This window comes from Martes martes (assembly GCF_963455335.1).
Source record: "Martes martes genome assembly, chromosome: 16".
NCBI lineage: Eukaryota > Metazoa > Chordata > Mammalia > Carnivora > Mustelidae > Martes > Martes martes.
Window position 1 is genome coordinate 2,823,127 of NC_137904.1, and position 23,711 is coordinate 2,846,837.

Consider the following 23,711-nt stretch of genomic DNA (forward strand, 5'->3'; position numbering starts at 1 on the left):
GCCGTCACTTACTAGATGGTCACGGAGTCCCTGATGATCCGAGGACCCCGGACCGGAACCTTCCTTGATCCTCTGACCTCCCCCTGCCCTCGAACCCCCAGACGACTCGGCCCAGTCTGGCGAGGGAACCGCAGAGAGCGAAAGGCGGCTCTGCACGTGGCAGCGAGGCCCGTCCGGGGAGGGAAAGGTGACCCGGCCAAGGGCACGAGCCCTGCCCGCCCTGGGAGGCAAGGAGCGGGCGGCGGCGCCGACGGTGCTCGAATTTCCTTATCTCTCCGAGGTGTGGGCGCCTGACTTGGCCCAGCAGCAGTCCGAGGACCTCTTACTGTCCGCGCCCTCTCTGACCTTGGGCCCTCTGCTGAGATCCTGGCAGCACGGAAAGTTCTCGCCCTTGCTCTCTGCTCCCTGGTCAGGTCCCTGCGTGCCCGGGACTTCCCCGGCCCAAGTACCAGAAGGTCTCTCTTCCACTCCACCCCGGGGCTCTCGGGCCGGTCTAAACTAAACACACACGCCCAGGGACCATTTCTGATTCGTAAATCCATTCAACAAATAATCATTGACCAGGTAGCGAGTGCGGGGTTCTTGTCCCTGACAAACTAGACAGAAGCCTCTACCTTCCCGGAGTTTATATTCTTCGTCAAGGAGATCTAGATGGGCCACAAACATACAAACGAATAAAAAATCCGCAGGGTAAGAGGTGCTAGAAATATATTTTTTAAGAAGGAGACGCAAGGAAAGGCCCTTCGAAAAATGAGTGATTCATTCTTCAACTTTGTTGTAGAAAATGTCAAAATTGAGAGGAAACACATTTCTGTCTTTGAGGACCCCAATATAATAGATACATTTCCTTTTTCTAAACCAGTGGGTAAAAAAATTCAGAACTCAAAGAGATAGGAGGTGTTTGCTCAAGATCATGAAAGACAAAGACTAAAGAACTCTTCCAGATTTAGGGAGACTAAAGAGATGTCACACATTTGACTTGAGAAATATGATGGATTTTTGGACCAGGTTAAAAAAAAAAAAGCCTCAAACACTATCTTTTGTTGCAAAGGACATCAGTGGAACAATTAGGGAACTGGAATAAGATCTCTAGTTTAGGCATCAGTAATATCCGTGTTAATTTCCTCATTTTTAATAATTCTACTGCCATTACGGAGAAGACTGTCCTTGCTAGAAAATGCACACTATTTTAGGGGTGAAGGAGCATTATGTCTGCAATTTACTCTCAAATGGTTTAGAAAAATGTGTTTGTGTCTGTAGAGCCAGAAAGAGAGGCAATGATGGAGCGAACACGGTCTCGAAAGTACATGGGAATTCTCTGTATTTTATATATATGTTTTTTAAACGATTTATTTATTTGAGGGGGGGCAGACTTCCCCGTGAGCACAGAGCCAGACAAGGGACTGGATCTCACAACCCAGACATCATGACTGGAGCTAAAACCAAGAGTCAGATGCTCATCCAACTGAGCCACCCAGGCACCCCTTATATTTATTATTTTAAGTAAGCTCTACACCCAAGCTGGGGCTTGAACTCACGACCCCAGATCAATAGTCACCTGCTCTATGTACTGAGCCGGCCAAGTGACCCTCTCTGTATTATTTTTGCAACTCTTCCATAAATCAGATTATTTAAAATAAAAAGTTTTAAGCGATAGCCCTTCCTAAGGTTTCCTTTTGGGTCTTCTAATAATATTATCATTGAACATTAAATTGCTTTATAAAAAGAAGGAATGACTTTCTGGGGTTGATGGTCCCTACATGTTAAACTCCTATACACTGAATCAATGCAGTGACATTTTCCTATAAAACCATTTCTTTAAAGGGCAGTGCAGTCTTAGATTTCATAATGGAGACAATGTGGTCACCAAAACCCACAAAATAAAAAACACAATCATTTAGACTTTTCAGAGGAATTATCTGTATTAAGAGTGAGATTCAGCCAAGTCTCTGAATTTTTTTTTTTTAAGATTTTTACTTATTTGACACAGAGAGAGCATGAGAGAGAGCACAAACAGGGGGAGCAGCAGGCAGAGGGAGAAGCAGGCTCCCCGCTGAGCAGGGAGCCGGATGCGGGACTCAATCCCAGGACCCCAGGATCACGACCCGAGCCGAAGGCAGACAGACACTCAACCGACTGAGCCACCCAGGCGCCCCATGAATTTTTTTTTTTTTTTACTTCAGAAATATTGGACGGAAATCACATGTTACCTGCACGGGCTTCTGAGCTCTCAGGTGTGTAGGGGAGGTTTTCTCTTTAACTGTTGAACCGTTTTAAATAGGTTCAACAGTTAATACAGAAATAGAAAACAGAAACAACAGAAAATAGGGGTGCCGGGGTGGCTCAGTGGATTAAGCCGCTGCCTTCGGCTTGGGTCATGATCTCGGGGTCTTGGGACTGAGCCCCGCATCGGGCTCTCTGCTCAGTGGGGAACCTGCTTCCCCCTCTCTCTCTGCCTCCTTGTGATCTCTCTCTGTCAAGTGGATAAATAAAATCTTAAAAAAAAATTTTTTTTAAAAGTTCTGAAAATATTTTCAAACCTTCCCCCATCTCAGGAGGGACAGGCAAAGTACAGTGGACCCAAATGCTTCTCTCCTTGGAGGTGACCCTCATCCATATGAGACCCTCAAAACAAGCGACAATGTTGATGTCCTAAGTGCAATGAGAGGCGGGCTCCACGTGAGCACAGCATCGCAAGCGCGAACATATTCTGAGTGCAAGATAAGACCCAAGGACTGAAGAGGTCCTCCCTCCGCCTCTAACTCATGTGACTTTTTCTCCTGGAAACAGGAAGCCCAGGCCACTGTCATTATCAACCTCCCCCAGTGACAGTTGTCAAGTCTGACGTTTCACAGATGAAGGAAACACTTTCAACCACTGAAAGTGAGCAAAGCCCAGGATCTGTTTTTGCAAGATCTTCCAAAGTCGCGGAGCAAAAAGAATGAAGAGGAGTCAGCCTCTTCATTCTTCTTGGGGAAAGAACTTTCCAGACAGAGGCACAGCGAGGGCAAAGGTCCTTAGGTGGGACCGAAGCCAGAACAGGCCAGTCTGTTCGTTGAACAGAAGGGAGAGGGTGTGTCTGGAGGCTAGTAATAGAAGGGGAAGAAGAGATTAAGGTGGGGTGGGGTGGGGTGGGGTGGGCAGACACAGTGCGAGGCTTGCAGCCAGGGGGAGGGACCTGGTCAGGTCTGTATTCTAGAAAACGACTTTGGTTGCAATGTGGAGACCGGATTTTGAGATGTTAGGGAGCAGGCGTGTGAAGAGGCTGCTGTAGTGATCCCAGGACGGACAGAATGAGATTGGGCCAGAGTCGGATAAAGAAAGTGGAACAAAGTGTAAGGAATCAAGAGATCATTAAAAGATAAGAAGGTCTAAACATGGGGCTATGAGTGGGTGAAGACAAAGAAAGATGTCAAGGATGACAGAATTTGGGGCTCCCGCAGCTGCAAGTGTGGGGCATTCTGCTTATAATAGGCTTCCCGTCTAGGGAACCTACTAGATACTAAGAACTGGGTAGTCACATTTCACATTATGAATTAATAACAGTGAGCGGGCATTTAGGTCCGTCCTGCCACTCTCCATGATGACCTTGGTTCGCAGAAGCCCGCCCCACAGAGGTCACACAAATTTGAGTGTTAGAGCCACCCTGTGGCCACAGGAGGTACTGCTGGTGACCTGGCGCGTCCTTCCCTTCGCGGGGTCCACGGACTCCAGCCAGGGCTGGACCCCGGCTGTCCCAGCCCTGATGGACATCTGCTCTGGTCAGGAAAGAGCTCAGGGGAAAAAATTCGAACATGTGTAAAAATAAAGCAAACAGAAGGATGGATCCCTTTGAAGCCTGCCATTCTGCTCCATCAGTTACCAACGCGACGCCAACCTTGTTTGAGCCCCGCTCCCAGCCAGCCGCACTCATTACCGCCAAGCAAAACCCAGACATCACCAAATAGCTCAGATTGCCCAATATCCATCATACAAACGCATGACGAAGTCCACACCTTGCACTTGATTGATGTGTCTCTTAAATCTTTTTTTTTTTTTTTTTTTTTTTTTAATCTTCGGTTCTTCCTCTTTGTTCTCCTTTCTTGCAGTTTCTCTGATGAAGACACTGGGCCGTTGGGACAGAGACATCTGGTCCTGTCATTTCACATGTTCCTCTGCGTCCTGTGTTTCCTGTAGACTGGTTGCTAGATCTAGTGTTTGATGAGTCTCACATTCATTTTTCCAGTAAACAGACATCATGGGAGTTGGCTTGTATTTCTGAACCTGTGAACCTGTCCCATCAGGAGGCGCATCCTGGCTGCTTGTCTCTTTTTTCCGGTGTTAGATCTGAGCAGTGGAGTCAGGCATATCTGACCGAGGGAAGCATTACAAAGTTCCCACTAGGTTTTCACGCACGGGTTTCATTGACTGCTGCTGCCTAGCCTCATTCTTGCAGGAAGAGTTGCAAAACACGGGTGTCTTAATTGCATCGTTCCTTTCTGCACTTGTCACCTGTTATTCTTCCATAAATAAATAAGAATGTGCCTTTGTCAACTTGTTGTTTACCTTGAGATACAGGTTACACAGGAAAAGCTGGTTTTTGTTTTTGTTTTGAGAGAGGCCAGACATCCAAATTCTTACTCCAGTTACAAATGTTAGCATCCAACTAAACGGTGGAAAAAAATGAAAAGGGAGAAAAATACCCCTGATGACAAGAGCATATACAGTATACAACTGCCCCAAGGCCACCAGCTTTCAGCCTCCGGACCAGCACCGCCCAGCAGAACTTTCCGTGATGGAAATACTTCACACTGTCTGGGTCGCATGTGGTAGCCAGCTAGCTCCATGGGGCTGCTGAACGCTTGGAACGGGGCGAGCGGGACTAAGGCACTGGGCGTTTAAATTTCAGCTTCATTTGACAAGCCCCCTACTGAATAGCCCCCTAGTGACTAACCATATTGAGCAAAGCAGCTCTGGACAGAATAATCTATTGGTTTCTAAAACTTGGAAACTGGTGGGATAAATGGAGATTTAAACATCTGAGAATACTCTGGCTGGTGACCCTGGACTGATAATTCCTCACACCTGCTACAGAACCTTTCTGAGCCTAGAGGTCAAGTCCACATTCCCTGGTACCATATCCACTGACCTAACTTTCCTTTCTTTTCTTTTTTTTAAATTTTTAAAATTTTTAAATTTAACTTCCCTTTCTTTTCTTTTTTTAAGATTTTATTTATTTGACAGACAGAGACCACAAGTAGGCAGAGAGGCAGGGAGAAAGGGGGAAGCAGGCTCCCTGCTGAGCAGAGAGCCGGAAGCGGGGCTCGATCCAAAGACCCTGAAATCATGACCCGAGCCCAATGCAGAGGCTTAACCCACTGAGCCACCCAGGCACCCCCAACTTCCCTTTCTAGCAAAAATTTCCACCCTATCCCATGCTCAGCTTCTCAGACATGTCTCCCTCCTCTATAAAGTAGGCTTTGCCCACGCTAGTGCTTTTGCTATACTATCCCTCCTTAATTTCACAAATGCTTCTGGAATACGCAATATACCCCAGGAATTGTATGGGGTGCTAGGAATACATATTTCCTTCTCCCAAGTAGCTTAGAGTGTGGTGAGGGAAACAATTAAAAGTAGTGTTTTAAGTGTTATCCTGGAGGAGACACACAGCAAGCCTCCCCCCTGGGAAGGGGGGAGAAGTAGGGAAGAGAGAGCTTTTGAATTGAGTCTTGAAGGGTGTGTTAGGGGTCATCCAGATAAAGGAGGATAGTGGCACAGAGATAATGGGGACTAAAGTGAGTTTAAGGAACTTGAAATGAGTCACCGTGGCTGTCACCTGGGAGGTGAGGAGGCAGTGGCTGAAGAGAATCAGGCAAGGACCAGATATTAATAACAACTCTAATAGCTGATTAGGACCAGTCAGGTTCTGAGCACTTTATCTTGGGAAATATACTGCTACTGATCCATTTTCCGTATGGGGACACGGAGACGCAAGGAGGTTCAACAAGGAGCTCAAATCACACGACTAGTAAGTCGCAAAGCCTATATGTGAATACTGGCAACCTGCTTCCAGGGCCCACTTAAGAAGTGGGTGGCCTTGGGGACCCAGCCAGTAAGTTAGGACCTAATCTCCAAGGGGATGGGGCACTGATTTTAAGCCACAGTGTGATGGGAAGGAGCTGGCCTTTTAAAAAGATGACCGTCTTTGGATGCAGACATCAGAGAGGAGTCTAGTACAATAATCCAGCAAGAGAGGATGGGGAATGAGAGCCAGCAGGAGAATTATGAAGGGAAATGGGATGGACAAGACTTGGGGACTGAGAATGGCGGGGGGAGGGGAGTCAAGAGGAGACTCCCAGCCTTAGCTCTGCGGTTAAAGGACAGAGGGGAGCACGGATCCGGCGGAACAGGGGAAAGCCAGCATATCAATGTCCTGACAACCCCGGGAGAAGAAGGCTCTTAAAGATGTTGCCCTGACTCAGTGAAAGCCAGGGGACGTCGGGGGTCGGGGTGGGGCGGCTGTGACATCTCTGCGGACTCCGAGGACTTCGGGAGCACCACTGTACCAAACACGCATTTGACCTGGAAGGGAAGGCCTGAGACACAACGTGACCTCTGCCGCCGTTCTGGCCTGTTGAACGCCTCGAGAGCCAACTGGGGGTCTCCGCTAGCTGCCGGTACCCCTCTCCAGAAGCGGCCAGCACATAACGAAGTCCGCCGTGGTGAAATCAGGACGGTGGCTGCCTCCGGGAAGCGGCAGGGAAGAACTTTCGGGGGGCGGGGGAGGTGAGGAAAGGACCTGTACCTTGAATGGGTTGTGGGTTGCATTTGTTGAAATTTATCAAAACACACACTTCCGGTCTGTGTGTGTCTCTGCCTGTAAATTATTCCCCAGAACCGTAAGGAGCGACGAAACGCCAGAAGCCGGGGCTTTACCGTGGACTTTGAAACCGGAGTCTCCGAGCCGGGGCCGGGGGCCCGGGCCGGGGCCGGGGCGGGCAGGGGGCAGCCCCGAGGAGCTGGTCTCGCGCCCCGCAGGTGCCCGGGGCGTGGGCAGCGCCCCCAAGCTCCGCCCGGCTGCGTCCGTCCGTGCCACCCTCCCTGCCCAGGGGCAGCTCGGAGCCAGGGGCTCGAGGGCAGGACGCCGGGGGCAAGGGCCCCGCGGGTCGCACGAGGCAGGCGGGACCGCGCACCCACCTCGCCGCCGGAACTTAGGGGCTCGGGAGGGCCCTCGGCTCTCAGCCTCGATCGCCGGGACCCCGGCCGGCCGCCGAGTGGCCATGGGGAGACCTGTCCACCCCTCCGGCCGGCCGACCTCGTGGCGCAACGGTAGCGCGTCTGACTCCAGATCAGAAGGTTGCGTGTTCAAATCACGTCGGGGTCAGGCTTCTTTTTTTGTTTTGTTCTCCGCCGGGACTTCCGTCCCTTTTATTAACTCCCCTCCACGGCGTGTCCACCTACCCCCGAGCGCCCGCGCCCGGGTCGGAGCAGCACCTCGTAGGGTCCGGAAGGGGAGCTCCCCCGGCGCCCCGTCCCGAGCCGCCCCGTCGGGGGAGCCCAGATCTCGCGGGCTGGTGGGCGCGGATCCAGGTCCCGCAAGCGCGGGCCGGGGGCGAGGCTCCGGAGGACTGTCGCGCGGCGGGTCGCTCGGCCCGGAGGGGACGGCGTGGAGCGCGCGCCGGCGAGAAGGTCGCTCGGCGCGCGGTAGCCTGCGAGGCGCGTCGGCTGCGCCCGGCCGGTCCCGGGACGCGCGCGCCCTCCGCCACGTGGGCGGGTCCCGCGGGCGGGAGGACGAGTTCAGGCCCCAGAGAGAAGAGCGGAAGCCGTTTCTCGGCGGACGAGGTGGCCGAGTGGTTAAGGCGATGGACTGCTAATCCATTGTGCTCTGCACGCGTGGGTTCGAATCCCATCCTCGTCGGCGTGCGGTTGCGGCCGCTAGAGTTCAGTTTTGTCGTCTCGCAGCGAGGATCTCTCGTTACCGCCCACCTGCCCCGACTCCGTTCCCGCGTCACCCCACTACTTCGCGGTCGCCCCCGACCGTGGTTTTCGTCCCTTCTACTCCGTTTTCCAGGACGACCAAAGCCGGGTTACAAGGGACACCGAGGCGTCCGCGCACCTGCGGGAGAGGGGACCCGGCCAAGGAAGAAGGCGGCGGGCCCGGGACGGCGGGCGCCGTGGCTTAGTTGGTTAAAGCGCCTGTCTAGTAAACAGGAGATCCTGGGTTCGAATCCCAGCGGTGCCTCCGCGCTTTACTGCTTTTGCGAAGAACCTCCGGGCGTCCGCAGATCCATCGGCGTCTCTCCCGGAATCCACCCGGGGCCTCCGGGTGGCGCTTTCCGTTTCTGGCGCTTGTGGTCGCTCCTGGACGCCGCGTGCTTGTTGCCAGGCGCGGGGTCCGTATTTGCGCCGGGTGGACCCATGCCGAGCCCCAGTGACTTCTGCGCTTGCCCGGGTCTCGCCTTGCTGCTACTTCCCGGGATGCTCAGTGATTCCACCTGTATGTCGTTTTCACGTCTAGTAGGATGGTCCTGCACATTTCTAATTTTTTTTTGAGGACAGAATCCATAATATTATAAATTTATATATCTCCAGACTCGGCTGCCAGCATGAGCTGGCCGGTTAGCTCAGTTGGTTAGAGCGTGGTGCTAATAACGCCAAGGTCGCGGGTTCGATCCCCGTACGGGCCAGAGGCATTTTTTTTTTTTTTTTAAACTTTGAGACGCTGCAATTTCTTGCTACTTGGGAGGGTTTGTGAAGCAACATTTCCAATTCTAGAACTTTTCACACCCAAAATAGAAACATGTTGAAACTCAGCCCAGGATGGTACTGACTTGAGGGGGGAAGAGGAAGGTTTAATAAAACTGTGGAGTTCCTTTTGTGATCTCTATACCGCTCCGGCCATAATGTGGGTCTCCTGGAACTTAACTATGTTAACTCTGGGCAGGAAGCTTGGAGAGGTTGGAACGAATAGGACACTGATCGGCAGAGTGTGGGAAAGTGTCAGGAATGGAGGTAACAAGCGTTCCCAGTCTTCCTCCTGAGTCAGGATGTCCAAATCACCCAGCCCCTGCCAGGCCCCTTCAAGATCTGAGAAGACAGCCCCTTCCCTTTCGGTACCAGAACACGCTTGTTTTACTGGATCCCTGAGCCCGTATCTGTGTGTCTCATGTGCCCCACCTCCAGTGTCCGCCCCCCAGCCCCACCCCCACCCCCATCGCAGTGCTGCCAGAGAGCAGGAACCATATACCCTTGCCCATGGAGCCTGGGACTCTCGCCCCGCACCCAGCATCCGCCAAGAGAGCTCCACGAAAACGACCGATCCTCCTTCCCGCTCCTTCAGCTCACCAATCCCTGGAACCCCACACAGACACACCTCAGCCTTAGCAGCAGCACTTTAATTCCACAAAAACTCAGAAAGCCAAAACTGATTAGAACACTCCACAACAGGTGGGCTTCAAAACCAGCAACAATTCCGCCTGAACCCTGAGAGCAGTGAAACCCCCTCCCACCTCACCCCCTTTACCATGCAACGCATTCCTTCTAGTTCCACCCCGGTTCTGGCTGCAGAAGGGGGATGGCAGGGGCCCAGAGGGCAGAAGCAGGTGGGCATCCTTGTCTGCATGGAGTGTGGCCAAGGACCACTCAAGCTCCCACAGCCCCTGGCACCTGAGATGTGGCCACTGGAGTCAGGGTGGCCACAGTGGGGGCTGGGGCCTCCTCTGTTCTCCGTTCTTGACCACATATGACAGTCCTGTCTCCCAAGCTGAGACCTAAAGCCCTGGGTTCCCAGAGATGGTGCTCTAGCTGGAGAAGGGAGCTGAGAACAAGGTCGCTACAGATGGCTAACTTAACAGAAGCAGAGCATCATCCCCTCCTAACGCGAGAGGCTTTAGAACTTCCCCCATATACACCTGAATAAGGCCCAGCAAGTGGTCGCAGGCCTGCTAAATGCGTCTGAAGAGCCTCCAATACATAGGCCTCCCCTCAGCGGGCAGTTCCCACCAGGGCTCCTTGAAGAGTCCTTAGGATCCTGCTGGGCCCTGGCTTGGCCAGCCTCTCCTGCTCTGCCGGTCACTTGCACAGGGCCTCCAACACCTCCAGGGTGCGTCGGATATCCCGCACTTGGCGCGCCAGCCCCTGAACCGGCTGCAGAGCCCGCTCCAGCTCTTCACAGCGCGCCAGCAGGGTGTACATGCCCTTGATGCTCATGTCCACCGCTTCGCCCAGGGAGTCCACGGCGTCGCGGTAGGTCTGGATGCAGCCCACGCTCAGCGCGGTCAGCTCCTGCACCGCGCCACCCAGCCCGCGCAGCAGACGGTCCACCCTGCCGCCTAGCTCCCGACTCAGCCGCTCCAGGTCCCGCAGCACGTCGGGGTCGATCGGGGGGATGGCCGGAGTGGGCGCGGGCGCTGCACAGGGCCGCGCCGGGGCGGGGGGCGGGGGTTGGGGGGCGGCGCTCAGACGAATCTTGAGTTGCAGGTTGTTGGCCACGAAGTGGGTGAGGTCGCCATGGCGGCTCACGGTGCCCTCGAGCTCCAGGGGGCTGGAGATGGTGGCGCGGCGCCCGCCGCCCGCGCCAGGCTCGGCCCCCCCCGCGGACCCCGCGCCGCCGCACGCCCCGCTCAGACCGTCCAGGCTGCGGCTGTCCTGAAGGCGGCTGGAGAACGAGCGCCCAGCCCTGCCGGCCGCCGCCGCCTCCTCCTCGTCGTCTTCCTCCCGCGGCTCAGCCTCCATGCCGCGGCCTCCCGGGCTCCCTCGACGGCAGCCCCCCTCCGACGCAGGCTCGTCCTCCCGCGGCTCAGGGTCCTGGCGCCCGGAGGAGCCGTGCGGCTCCGGCTCGGGACCCGGCGCCCCCCGGCGGCTCCCCGGCGCGGACGGCGTCCCTCCGCGGCCCGGCTCGTCGTCCCGAGCCTCCCGCTCGGCCCGGTGGACGGCGCCGAGGCTCGAAGTCTTCGGGGACGCGGCGGGGTGGCGGCTCGCGCCCCCAACGTTCTCGGCCTCTTCCTGCCCGCACCCCGGGAGGCCCGAGGGCGGCGCGGAGGGCGCTCGGCCCGGCCCGCCGCCGAAGATCGCGGCTTGCTGCTCCCCCAGAACCAGAAGGTCCGCTTCGGGCCCAGGCCGCCCCCGGGACGACTCCATGCCGCAGCTGGGGGCAGGCAGCCGAGGAACTGATTCGCCCCGGCTTGGGCGGCGTCGGCGGCGCCTTTAAGGGGCGTTGGTAGAGGCGCGCGATTGGCAGCCGGCTGACAATGGTCAGGACAGGAAGAACATTCTGATTGGTCGCGGTGACCAGGAAGTCCCGGAAGAAGAGCTGTTATTGAGCAGCCGAACCCACGTGAGTGCCGGCGGGGCGGGGCGGAGGAGGAGACAGCTGCCCTCGTCGCTCCACCCCCTCAGGACGAGGCGGGGCAAGTCTTAAAGATCAAGGTCCTGAAATACCCGAGTCCTCCGGGGCCGGGCACAGACTCGTCCCACCCACGGTTGTCACGCCCACGGTTGTTGCTTAGCAAACACACCCAGGGGGCCCCGCAGATGCGGCTCCTAGAGAGTTTGTGGGGACGCCTGGACCGTGGAGACTGAGCCGCCCTTCGTCCGTGCGGAGGGATGCGGCCGGAATCCGCAGCAGAGCACGAGCCGTGAGGTCCCCCGCCCTCGGCCCGCCGACCCGCAGGACTGCCCGGAGCCGCTCGGGATGGACACCCGAGCAGGCTGGGGAGCTTTCCTCTGCCTCCGCTGCTCTGTCCTCTGTCTCCGGCGCCCTCTACGTTGGGGCGTCTCCCCGCTCGGAGGATGCGGTGTGATTTTGCCACGAGGTATATGCCGTTCGGACCCCGTCTCTTCCCCCTCCTCCCTTCGCCGGTCCGGCTGGAGCCGCACCGCTGGCCCCTCACTGTTCTCTGCCTCCGGGACTTACACTTGCTCTCTCTCTCTCTCTCTCTCTTTTTTTTTTTTAAGGCCGAGTCTACCAAGGAAGATTTCAGGTTCAGTTCCTAATTCAAATACCACTGTTTCAGTGAGGCCTCCCCCGACAACCTGTTTAAAATCGCAGCCCCTTTTCCCAGCAACTCCCGATTTCCCTTCCCCTTCCTTAAGCTCTGTGAGGGTAAGGGTTGTTTTTTGTTTGTTTGTCTTGTGGGTTTTTTGTTTTTTGGTTTTTTTGTCTGTTTTGATCCCTGTCCGCAGTGCTTAGGGTGCCCAGCATGTGGTAGGCACTCCCTAAATGTGTATTAAGTAAATGACCACAATCCGTTGATTTCCTTTTTGTGACTCGAACACATTCAAGATGTGTTTCTGTCTGGTGCACCCAGAGTCCTGACTGCTAAACCATGAGGCCAACGGATTCCTCTAAGCTTCTCCCCGATCTCTGGGACTGACAAGCCCCACCGCCCCCACCTTGTCTTCTCTTTACCCCTCAGCAGCCAGACGCTCTTCCTTCAGCAAGGGATAGAAAACACAAGTTGAACCAACAATTTAAAACGAGGGGACTGCGTCGTGTCATACGATAATGGTCTCAAGACAAGAGTGTGCTCAGAGAAGCTTGGGTCCAGTGCCCTAGGGCTGTCACAAAGGACCTGGTTTCTGTCTGTGGGGGCCACTATATCCCAAGTGCGCTTCCTCATGGTGGCAAAATGGCTGCTGTTTGTCATTCTCTGGGGGTTGTATTAGTCTCTTTGGGCTGCTATAACAAAACACCACAAACACAAGAGACATTTATGTCTCAACACTTCTGGAGTCTGGGAAGCCCAGGATGACAGTTGACGTGGTTCCTGGTGAGACTCCTCTTCCTGTCTTCTCCTTGTGTCCTCACACTGTGGAGACAAAGCAAGCCCTCAGCCTCTTAGAAGGGACTAGTCCTACCTTAAGGATTTCAGCCTCCTGACCTCATGGAAAGCTGATTACCTCCAAAGGCCCCACCTCCAAATACATCACAGTGGGGGCTAATGTGTCAGCATTTGACTTTTGGAGGGTCTAGAACCTTCAGTCCATAAGGGTGTCACTCAATCATCCTTTTTTTAATCTCCGGAGATCTGACTCCGTGTTGAAGGACTCTCCCACCTTATCAGGCAGAGCCCACTTCCCACTAAGGAAGCTGAAATACCAAGCAGCCCCGCTTCCAGCTTCCCTGGCCCGTGGCTCTCGCTCTACCCTGGATCACTTCTGCAGTGGAATTTTCCCTCGCTGGGCGGCCTGGTCCTTCTAGAGATTCCTGGTGCTCCTCCAGAGTCCGTGAGTCACCCAGGATGCTCATAATAACGTCCACTTATGTTTAAGTGAGCCCGAATTATTCTGTTTCATGCAACCAGGACCCCTGAATGACATGCTCCCTCGTCTTCCACAAGAGGGGAAAGGAATAGCTTCCATTAGACCTCGTAGAAGAACAAAGATGCATCTTTCCCCAAAGCCCCAGTTAATTTCCCTTTACATCTTATTGGCCTAAACTGGTTCACACGCACGATTTAGTCACCTTGGGTAATACCATGTCTGATTGACTTAGGACTGAGTATCAGGACACCGGGGGGGCTTAGTCAGTTTAAGCATCTTCAGGTCATGATCTCAAGGTCTGGCATCTATAGGGGCATGTGGGGAGTCTGCGCCTCCCTCTGCCTCTACCTCTGCCCCTGCCCCTCCCCCTGCTCGTGCTTGCTCACCCTCCTTCTCTCTCCCAAAGAAATAAATAAATAAAATGTTTTAAAAGAGGACTGTGTATCCGGAAGCAGTCGCTCTGGCAAGATGACAAGAATCAACTTATTAGGTTAAGACAATTATGCTCCTCCTGGAGCTAGGGGTGGGTCAGTTCCCCCCAGACCCCGGCAGCTGCCACACAGTGGGGGAGGGGCAGGAGGCTTGTCCTATGTTAGGGGTCAGCCAAGTATGGCCCGTGGGCCAGATCCAGCTCCCTACCCCTTTTTTATGGCTTGTGAGCTGAGAATGATTTTTACAGGTTTAAATGGCTGAAAAAAATAGGATATGAAATTTCATATTCTACAAAATTCAGATTTCAGTATCCATAAGTTTTACTGGAATACAGTTTATGTTCATGCATCTAAACTGTCTCTGGTTGTTTTTGGCAGAAACTTCATGATTTACCCCTGGGATAGATTGCTCTGTCTTGCGCTTTGGGCTGCTGGAAGTGGGAGCCCAGCCCAGGAAGGGCTGCTTACTCCCGTTTGCCTGTGGGTCACTGGGGTTGTCTGATGCATGACTCATGTTTCCATGCATATGCACGCTGTTCATGAGGCTTTGGAATACTCTTTTTAGAACTTTAGAAGCAGATTCGGGTCAAGGAGACTTGTATTACCCAATAGCAGGGAAATAGAGATGACTTTTGCTGCAATCAGGGGCAAATTTTTTTTATATTTATTTATTTAGATACATGTTTTTATTTATTTATTTATTTATTTTAGAGAGAGAGAGTGCAAGCAGAGGGCTGGGGAGGAGGGGTAGAGGGAGAGAGAGAGAACCTCAAACAGTCGTGCCCAGCGCAGAACCTATCGTGGGCCTCGATCTCCCAAACCTGAGATCATGATCTGAGCTGAAATCAGGATTCAGTCGCCAGGTCAGTCAGCCAGGTGTGCCTAGACAAATGTGTTTTGAAAGGCCCGTTTTCCCCTGCTGCTCCCTGAACACACATATTTTTTTGTTGCAAACTACGCAATGCTTGTATATGGAAATTTGATATATGAAGAAAAGGGTGACATTTGGGATCAATTTATATAAACGGTGCAAGTATAAGAGACCAGTGATTTGGACCAAAACAAAAATTAAAAAAAAAAAAACCAACACAAAAAACACAAGGACTTCATCCCTTACATTAAAAAAAGAATTTTGATCACATTAAAAAAAAATTTTTTTTTATTTATTCGAGAAAAAGAGTGAGAGTAGGAGCAGAGGGAGAAACTCCCACTGAGCATCAGGGAGCCTGATGAGGGGTTCGATCCCAGGACCCCGGGATCAAGAACTGAGCCGATGGCAGATGCTTAATTGGCTGAGCCACCCAGGTGCCTGAGAGTAGACTTTTTAATGTTATTTATACCATGCACATTACTGCATTTGAGAACAGACTATGTGTTTCTTTTTTAAGATTTTATTTATTTATTTATTTGACAGACAGAGATCACAAGTAGGCAGAGAGGCAGGCAGAGAGAGAGCGAGGAGGAAGCAGGCTCCTGGCAGAGCAAAAAGCCCGATGTGGGGGGCTTGATCCCAGGACCCTGGGATCGTGACCCGAGCCGAAGGCAGAGGCCTTAACCCACTGAGCCACCCAGGTGTCCCAAGAACAGACTATGTTAGAAGCAAGATAGGATTATTTCCATCTTCAAGGACTCATAAAGATTAAGCCACTTGGCCAAGGTCACATGGCTAATGAACAGTGGAGAAAAGACTAGAACTCAGGGGTGCCAACCAGAAGCTAAAGCTCGATCCTCCGCAGGCCACAATGAGGGGAGAAGACCCCCTCTTGCGTCTTGCCAGTGCCCACAGCACCCACAGAAATGCGGACAGGCTTTCGGGAGGATGTGGAGTGGAATGTAGGGTTTTTGTGGGATATGGAATAATGCCATACCGTCACATTATTTAATTAAGGGGATGGCTCTTGCTAGAATACATGGAATTTTCACGAGCAGGGACATAATGCTTCTCAGAAACGTCTCCGAGGGGTCAAGCACAGGTTACCGATCAAAGGTCATAACGCAGAACCCCTGATTTTTCCCATGACTGAAAGGAGGCTGCAGGTGCCATTCTAGACAGAGGGAGGAGCAAGTGCAAAGGCCCAGAGGTAGAAACGAATTTGGCAGTGTTCAAGGACCAGCAAGGAGTTCATGCTTTAGTGATGGAAGGGGTTAGAGCAGCTGAGCTCCAGGTAGAGAGGGGCATAATCTCTAGACTCAGAGAGATGCCTGGGTCTCAACTTTGGCCGGTTAAGTTGGAATTTTAGTCTGAGAGTTCTATTTTCTTCGTGATTCTTTAGTGTACCAGGGGGTTGAAAAGCGGGAGAGGACCTTGCCACAGAATGAGTTCGGAGTGGAGATGGGCCCGGAATAGAAGCAGGGAAAATAGTTAGGAGGCTGGTGGCCCGAATCAGCGTGAGAGCAGGGGAGTTTGCGAGTAAGGGTGGGGGGGACCTCGTGGATTTCATTGGCCGAAGGAAGGAGGGGGTTGGCAGGGAAGAAAAGGGAGAGAAAACCAGGGTTTTAAAAAAAAAAAAATTCTTACAACATCATTCGTTTTACCCCATGGGTTAAGAGTCTTCTTACCCCACCTGGAGAAGAGTCTGCAGATATAATTAAGGATCTTGAGACAAGATCGTCCTGGATTATCTGGGTGGGTCCTAAGTCAAATGACGAAGTCACAGAGGAGGCAGAGAGAGAAACGGGGAACAGCGTGAAGCCGAAGCGGAGATGGGAGTAGGGCAGCCTCACACCCAGAAATGCCTGGAGCCACCCAAAGCTGGAAGAAGGATTTCCCATCCTCAGCCCCACAACGCTCCCAGAGCCCCCGATGGGGGTGGGGCACTGTGGCCCATCTGATTTTGGACCAGTCAATTTTCTGTTTTAAATCACCTCCGTATTTTGTTATTTGTTATTATCGGTAATTTGTTACGGCAGCTCTAGGAACGGCGGTGGCACATCATCAGTAACTAAGATCAAATAAAAATAAGAACATTTATTAAAAAAAAATAACAAGGGGCACCTGGGTGGCTCCGTGGGTTAAAGCCTCTGCCTTCGGCTCAGGTCATGATCCCAGAGTTCTGGGACCGAGTCCCTCATCGGGCTCTCTGCTCAGCGGGGAGCCTGCTTCCTCCTCTCTCTGCCTGCCTCTCTACCTACTTGTGATCTCTGTCTGCCAAATACATAAATAAAATCTTTTAAAAAATAAAAGCTTTAAAAAAAAAAACTGCATGAAGTCTAAAAAAGGAAATGTATTCCCATACCTCACATTGATTCAACGAGCAAATAACCAATAGATGAAGAGAAAACCTTTGAAGAAAATCGACATCTAGTGAGGACACCTAAAAACCAAACCCTTTCTTAATCTGGTAAGGAACCCTTTTTCCCTGGACTATGCAGGAACGGTAAAAACTGCAAATCTTGTTCCAGTTCTGGGATCCATACGCCCATAAAATAAATGTGTGTGCCGCCCGAAAGTATCGATAGGACCATCCTAGCACGGCGTTAAGGAATACAGACTTTAAAACTGGGCTCTCCCCACTTACTAGCTGTGTGACTTTCGGTGGGCTCCGCAACCTCTCTGTGTCCCGGGCCCGATCCTCAGCAGAGCAGTTATACAGAGATAGCTTCTGGGGGAAGGCCCTGCTCAGTTGCTCCTAGTCTGGCAGAGGCGGAACCAGAAGGAAAGACTAGAGGAGCAGCTGAGGGGAGCGGAGACCCCAGCGGCCAGAGCAGGGGAAGAAACAAGGGGAGACGGGTGGGGAGAGCTGGGAGCTGAAGGAGGGTGGGGGCGGAAGGGGGTGTGGTGCAGGTTCAATTCTCACTATCCTCTCCCTCCAGGGGAACCCCCTGCCCCCAGCAGTCTCCACCTGAATGTAAACCATCTAAACTCATCCGTATAAAAAGCTTCAGCCTTTATTAAATACACAGGGGGTAGAAGACAGGTAAAGGAACAGGCCAGGTACCCCTCCTTCCGACTCCCCGTACACAGGCCCACAAAGAGATGCAACTGAATCAGTGAGAGCATCAAGTCAGGGGACAGCCTGGAGGGCGGAGGGAGGCAGCACCCTCCGGGAGTGGGCCCGGACCCAAGGGTGCGCGGAGACCTGGGCCAGGGGCAGCCGTTCGGAGGGGTTGTGCCTGAGCAGCTTGGAGATGAGGTCCTGGGCTCCCGAGGGCACGGAGGCGGGGAACTTCAGGTCCACCTGCAGAAGTCGAGGAAGGACAAGGGCCCCCTTAGTGCTACCCTCCACCACCCCCCAATTCCATCTGGAGAATTTCACGGCGCCCAGCGCCTGCCGGCCCCTGGCCCCTGCACCGGGGGCCGCCCTCCCACCTTGACGATGCGCCGATAGGTCTCATTGTGGGAAGCGCTCTCGAAGGGCGGGTTTCCCACCAGCAGCTCGTAGCAGAGGACCCCGATGCACCAGAGATCCACCTTCTCGTTGTGCGTGCGGCCTTCAATCATTTCCGGAGGCAGGTAGTCCAACGTGCCGCACATCGTCTTCCTCCTGGGTGGGATGGTGGGTGGCCGTGGGAGGGCAGAGATTCAAGGTGAAAAACCACCTCTCTTTTCCCTGCTGCCCCCCAGGCAGCCGAGTAACCCCAGGATGCTCCAGGGGACTGTGTCAACCGGGCTCTGACAGGGCCCTTTGGGGTAGGGGTAGGGTAAGGACAGAACCCACAGTCCCCGGGTGGAGTCACACACTGCCCCAGGATTTCCCCCGGGAGGGATAGATCTTAAAATAATCAGATCTAAGGGCAACGCTCAGGGGCGCCTGGGTGGCTCAGTCGGTTGAGCTTCTGCCTTCGGCTCAGGTCATGATCCCAGGGTGTTGGGATCGGATCCTGCTCCCCAGGGGGCCTGCTTCTCCCTCTTCCTTTCTCTCTGCCTCTCACGAATGAATGAATAAAATCTTAAAAAAAAAAAAAATAAGGGCAACGCTCATCTTAGAATTACTGGGAATGGGAAAACTAGGGCTGTCTCAAAAGCCCATCGGGCAGGTCCGGCTGAAATGGATCAGGTTGGGCGTCCTCCTTTGGCGCAGGTCATGATCCCAGGGTCCTGGGATCGAGCCCCGTACTGGGCTCCCTGCTCAGTGGGGAGTCAGCGTCTCCCACTGCCTCTGTCCCTCCCGCCCGCTTGTGCTCTCTCGCTCACTCTCAAATAAATAAATAAAATCTTAAAAAAAAAAAAAAAGAAAGAAATGGACCAGGTTAAATGTCCATCTATAGTACCATGAAGCCTTACAAGCAAGGTGGGAGTATTCTCAGTGACGCGGTGAGTGGGTCCCAGGAAATCTGGGCAACAGAATAGGGGGTCTCCTATCTTTGTCAAGGGATTGCCGTGTCTATAGGCACAAGGACAAACCCACACGTCTCCGCGGACCAAGATCAGGAGTGGTACGACCCTGAGCGCGCCCACCATTCACGCCCAGGCCCACCGTACCTCAGGGACGGGGCGTGCACGGACCAGCCGAAGTCCGCAATCTTGAGCTCTCCCTGGAGCCCCAGGAGCAGGTTCTCCGGCTTTATGTCTCTGTGAATCACCTTCTTTCCATGGCAGTACAGCAGCGCATCGGCCAGCTCCTCCATGATCTGGGAGGCCCAACAGCAGGAGGTCAGACAAGCCTGGGCCTCCAGCGCCAAGCGGCGCGGACCCCCAGCCTCGGGTCCCTGCTGGTGCCCCCCAGCGCCCACGCGCCCGGACCGTGGCTGTGCGCTGCTCGTCGAAGGTGCGGCTCTTCTGCAGCTCCTTGTAGAGCTCGCCGCGGGGGGCGTACTCCAGAATCAAGTAGATCCTTCGCCGGTCGTAGAAATAGTTGTAGAGACGCAGGATGTTGGGATGCCTGGAGGAGATAGGGCAGGACTCAGGTCGCATCCTGGCCTAAGGGACTGGGAAAGAGGACCGTGCCAGGTGGGGTAAAGTGGGGGTCACATTTGGACCAGGCCAGGGATGGGGGGGTGGCCGGCAGTGATGACAGGGGGTGGTCCTCTGGATTCAGGGCCCTGGCCAGGGCTGGGAGCTCCATGGAGCCCTTGATGAGGGCTGGGAGCTCAGTGAGGCCTTGACCGGGGCTGGCAGCTCAGTGCGGCTCTGGTGGGGGCTGGGAGCTCAGTGGGCCAAGGAACCACTACGGGGCAGTCTGGACGGGGCCGGGGGTGAAACAGGAGACCGGGGAGGAGCGGAGGGGTTGAGGTCAGCGGAGGGCAGGACTCATACTGCAGATGGGCCTGGATTTCGATCTCCCTGCGCAGCTGGTGCTCCACGCCCTCCTTTTCTATCTGAGACTTGAAGAGGACCTTGAGAGCCACGATGAAATGGCTTTTCTTCTCTCGAGCCAAGTACACATTTCCAAACTTGCCTTTGCCCAGAGGACGCCCGATCTCAAAGTCGTCGATGGTGAAGGAGCGCCTGATGAGAGGTGGGGGTTAGGCAGGCGAGCGCCAGCTGGTGGGTCACCCAAGGGGGCCGTGTGCTCCCCTCTAACTCAGCCCTGCGGGCCCGCAGCCCTGCCCCTCCTCTCCCAAGTGAAGTGAGGACAGGATGAGGATAGATCAGGCTTTCTTGCCTACATCCCTGCTCCTGCCCTGAGTGGCCGCCTCCCTGCTGTCCTCCGTGTTTGCTCTCCCCCCTCCTCTACTGCCACCACAAGGCTTGGGTACTCACGTTGGGAAGTTGGGGGTCCCACTGCTGTTCTCCACCACCTTCTGGCCAGGGGCAGCTAAGGAAACAACAGGGGAATTGAGGGCCCCCTCCTCGACATTTTCCTCCTGACGCCCTCCCCATAGACCCTGGTCCCCTCAGCTCAGTCCCCTCCCACGTCCGCATTACCTGTGGGCTGGGTGTTGGAGCGGCTCATGAGGACTAGGGCAGACGGCGTGGCAGGGTCCTTCCGGAGGGCTCGCTGGGGCAGGGTGTTCAGGCCAGCCTGAGTCTGAGAAGGAGCAGCGGGAACCTCTGAGGGAGCCTTTGTCCCGGGGAGCGGGTTGGAATGTGCTAGAAGCAGCATTTCAGTACTCGCTGTCGGCCCACCCAGCCGGCCAGCCAGCCACCACCCCCTGTTCCAGGAGGAACACTGAGACCATGGTTTTGTTACTCAGCCCAAGGCCCCGCTCTTTGCTCCGTATTAAAATGGGTTCTTCATAAGCGACCTAGTTTGGCCCAAGATAAGGAGCAGAGGACTCACCCCAACATTGAACATTTCACCTCCTTGGCCCTGGCCGCACCACATTTTCATGCATGAAACCGTCTAACCTCTATGGTACCATCTGCAAACCCACATTCATTCCCCCTGCCCTCCCCTACCCCGGTGGGGAGTAGAGGGCCAGGTTAAAAAAAAAAAAAAAAAACAAGGGGTGCCTGGGTGGCTCAGTTGTTAAGCCTGCCCTTGGCTCAGGTAATGATCCCGAGTCCTGGGATGGGGCCCCCCCAACCCCATCGGACTTCCTGCTCAGGGGGAGGCCTGCTTCTCCCTCTCTCGCGCTCTCTCTCTGTCAAATAAATAAAATCTTCAACAACAACAACAACCCCCCCCAATTCTAGCAGAAACATTCTCACAGCCCCCTAAAATTCAGTCTAGGGGCACCTGGTTGGCTTAGTCAATAGAACACGCAACTCTTGATCTCCGGGCTGTGAGTTTGAGCCCTGTGTTGAGTGTAGAGATTACTTAAAAATAAAATCTTCAAAAAATATCTTTAAAAAAATTAGAAAAAAATTAAAGCTCAGTATATTAAGGTTTAGATAAAGTCCTGGAGGTCTTGAAGGTTGCAACAAATTCCAGTGTTCACCCCTTTGCAATGGCTGGCTTTGGAGACACCGAGGGCTACTCTGATGGCCCTGCACTATGTCTCTCTTGCAGCATCTCAGAGTAATATACACAACCTCCTTTCGAAGTTGTGTCAAAGAAGTGACCGTGGTTTCTCTTTCAGACTCTGTTCTTGCCAGCCTCGCTAAGTGCTGCGTGAGGGCAGGAGCTGGTGGACAAGGGGACAGCTGGATCCTTCAGGATACCCGAGCCCCACCAAAGGGAGCAAAGCCTGTGAGAGCTTCCTTCTTCTTAGCCTAGAGAAGAAAGCCTCGTGCCCTAAAAACCGATTCCCAAGCAGTGATATCAGTACAGAGTTTACAAATAAGCAAGTGGGACAAACAAGAGTCCAGAAACAGATCCACATAGAGGTGGGCATTTTATGTAATAAAGGTGGCATTTCAAATCAGAAAGTACACTGCCCAGTAAAAGGTCTTAGGACAACTGGAAATCAAATCTATTTAGATTCTGATCTCACACCAGTCGCTAAAACAAATTCTGAATTATTAATTTAACATGTCCTGAATCTTTTAAACTTATAACAAACCCGTTCAGAGTCTCTCTCTACTTCCTGTGTAGCCTACTGGGGGTCATGGCCCCTAGGGCAAACCCGCCTGCTCAGTCCCAGGTACCATGTGTGTAGGTAACAAGTAGGCTCAACCCTGCAGAGCTCCTCGTAGGCTGATCAGATTCAAGCTGGTGGCACCCGACTGGGTGTAGCTGCAAATGCCCAGACCGGGTTCCGCCAGCAAACCCTTGGGACCCATTCGTTGGAGCAAAGCGGGGAGGACTCGGAGGGTCGTCCTCCGCACGACCTCAAGTCCCCAGGCAGGAACTCTCCCTGCGGGCGGGGTGGGGGTGGGGGGGAGGTGGGCAAGTCCTTACCGTCTGCCGGCCGTAGGGCCAGGGGTAGGCGTTCTCCTTCTGGGCCATCCTCGGAAGGAAGGGGGAGGAGAGCCGGGCAGACGAGGGAGACGGGCTGTCAGACGCAGGAAGGAAAGAGGGAGCGAGAGAGGGAGGGGTCGGACCGATCGGGGCGGAAGCGCGGCTCGGGGGCTGCGGAAAGGGGGCTGCCCAACTCGCAGGCTCCTCCGGGCGCGCCGGACGCGGGTCTCGCCGCCCCGCCCCGCTCCTGCGCACCCCTCTCTCAGGACCCTCCCTCTACCCTTGAGCTCCCAGGAGCCCGGCGGGTGCGCGCGGGCCGCCCAACGGACCCCCGACCTGCCTGATCACCTGCCCTCTCCCAGCGCAAGACCCGCGAAAGGCCGCCAGCTCACCTGGGGCCCGTGGCACAGCCACCTCCGGGCCGCGGGCAAACGACTGAACCTGCCGGGCCGGGCCCCCTCTGAGGCCCTTTCAAATCTCCCGCCCTGGCCCCATTGGCTGAGCGCGCTGTCCGTGCGCGGTCCTCATTGGCTGGGCTCCCCGTGACGTAGGCCGTGGGACCCAATGCGGGAGGCGGAATGCCAGACACCGCCCACCGGAGGTTCGGGGCCGGAAAGCGGCGGCCTCCCCGAGCCCGGAGTTCTCACGTCGTCTTCCTTCGCTAGTTGCAAGTTTCCATCCGTCCGGAATGTCTCCTTCTGTGTGTAGGAACCAGGTATTGTTCTCGACGGGCGGGGAGCTCGTTGTGGCAGCACCGTTTGGTACACAAACCACTCGTTCCCCGCGGAATGTCAAGGCCGCCCTATACCCGGAGCAAGCCCCAGATTCCACGCAATCTCCACCAAAATTCCAACGGCGATTTTCACAGAAACAGGGGGGAAAAATACCGAATGCGCGTGGAACCGCCCAAGGACGCAAAGAGCCAGGGCGATCTTGAGAAAGAACAGAGCCACAGGATTATGCTTTCTGGTTTTTCTGGGCTCGGACTACATTACAAAGGTGCAGTCATTGAAACGGCCGGGATTGACTTAAAAACGGTCCCGCTGACCAGTGGAGCCGAGCACAGAGCCCAGAGATACATGCACACACGTGGTCAATCAGATTCTGGAAGACGAGCCAAGAATACGTAATGGGAAAGGGTGGGAAGAGGGTGGTCCCTTCAAAAACGGTGCTAGGAATATTGCACATCCACCTGCAAAACAGTGAAACTGGGCCACTCTCTTACACTACACACAAGAATTAACTCAAAATGGGTTAAAGACTTGGACGTAAGACCTGAAACCAGAAAACTCCTGGAAAAACACTCAGGCTGTAGACTCCTTGACATAGGTCTTGGCAATTTATTTTCTTTCTTTCTTCCTTCCTTCCTTCC

General features: G+C 54.2%; 2 protein-coding genes across 5 annotated transcripts; both read right to left on the minus strand.

The window, feature by feature from the left end:
* Positions 1-9,360: 9,360 nt before the first annotated feature.
* BORCS6 (BLOC-1 related complex subunit 6) lies at positions 9,361-11,138 on the minus strand. The gene has a single exon (XM_080827456.1). It carries the CDS (start codon positions 11,116-11,118, stop codon positions 10,051-10,053), a length of 1,068 nt encoding a protein of 355 aa, XP_080683582.1. The 5' UTR covers positions 11,119-11,138; the 3' UTR covers positions 9,361-10,050.
* A 6,402-nt stretch (positions 11,139-17,540) lies between these two features.
* AURKB (aurora kinase B) lies at positions 17,541-22,779 on the minus strand. 4 transcript variants are annotated; one of them, XM_080825754.1, is made up of 9 exons: positions 22,732-22,779; positions 22,340-22,433; positions 20,482-20,578; positions 20,317-20,371; positions 19,870-20,061; positions 19,357-19,495; positions 19,096-19,244; positions 17,983-18,157; positions 17,541-17,851 (listed from the first exon to the last, which is right to left on the minus strand). In XM_080825754.1, the coding sequence occupies exons 2-9, from the start codon at positions 22,385-22,387 to the stop codon at positions 17,678-17,680; spliced, it is 1,029 nt and encodes a 342-aa protein (XP_080681880.1). In that variant the 5' UTR covers positions 22,388-22,433; positions 22,732-22,779; the 3' UTR covers positions 17,541-17,677. The 4 variants fall into 4 exon arrangements, with proteins under 4 accessions (XP_080681880.1, XP_080681879.1, XP_080681878.1 ...); XM_080825753.1 differs by having other exon boundaries at positions 20,482-20,584; positions 22,732-22,776; XM_080825752.1 differs by having other exon boundaries at positions 20,482-20,617; positions 22,732-22,776.
* Positions 22,780-23,711: the final 932 nt, after the last annotated feature.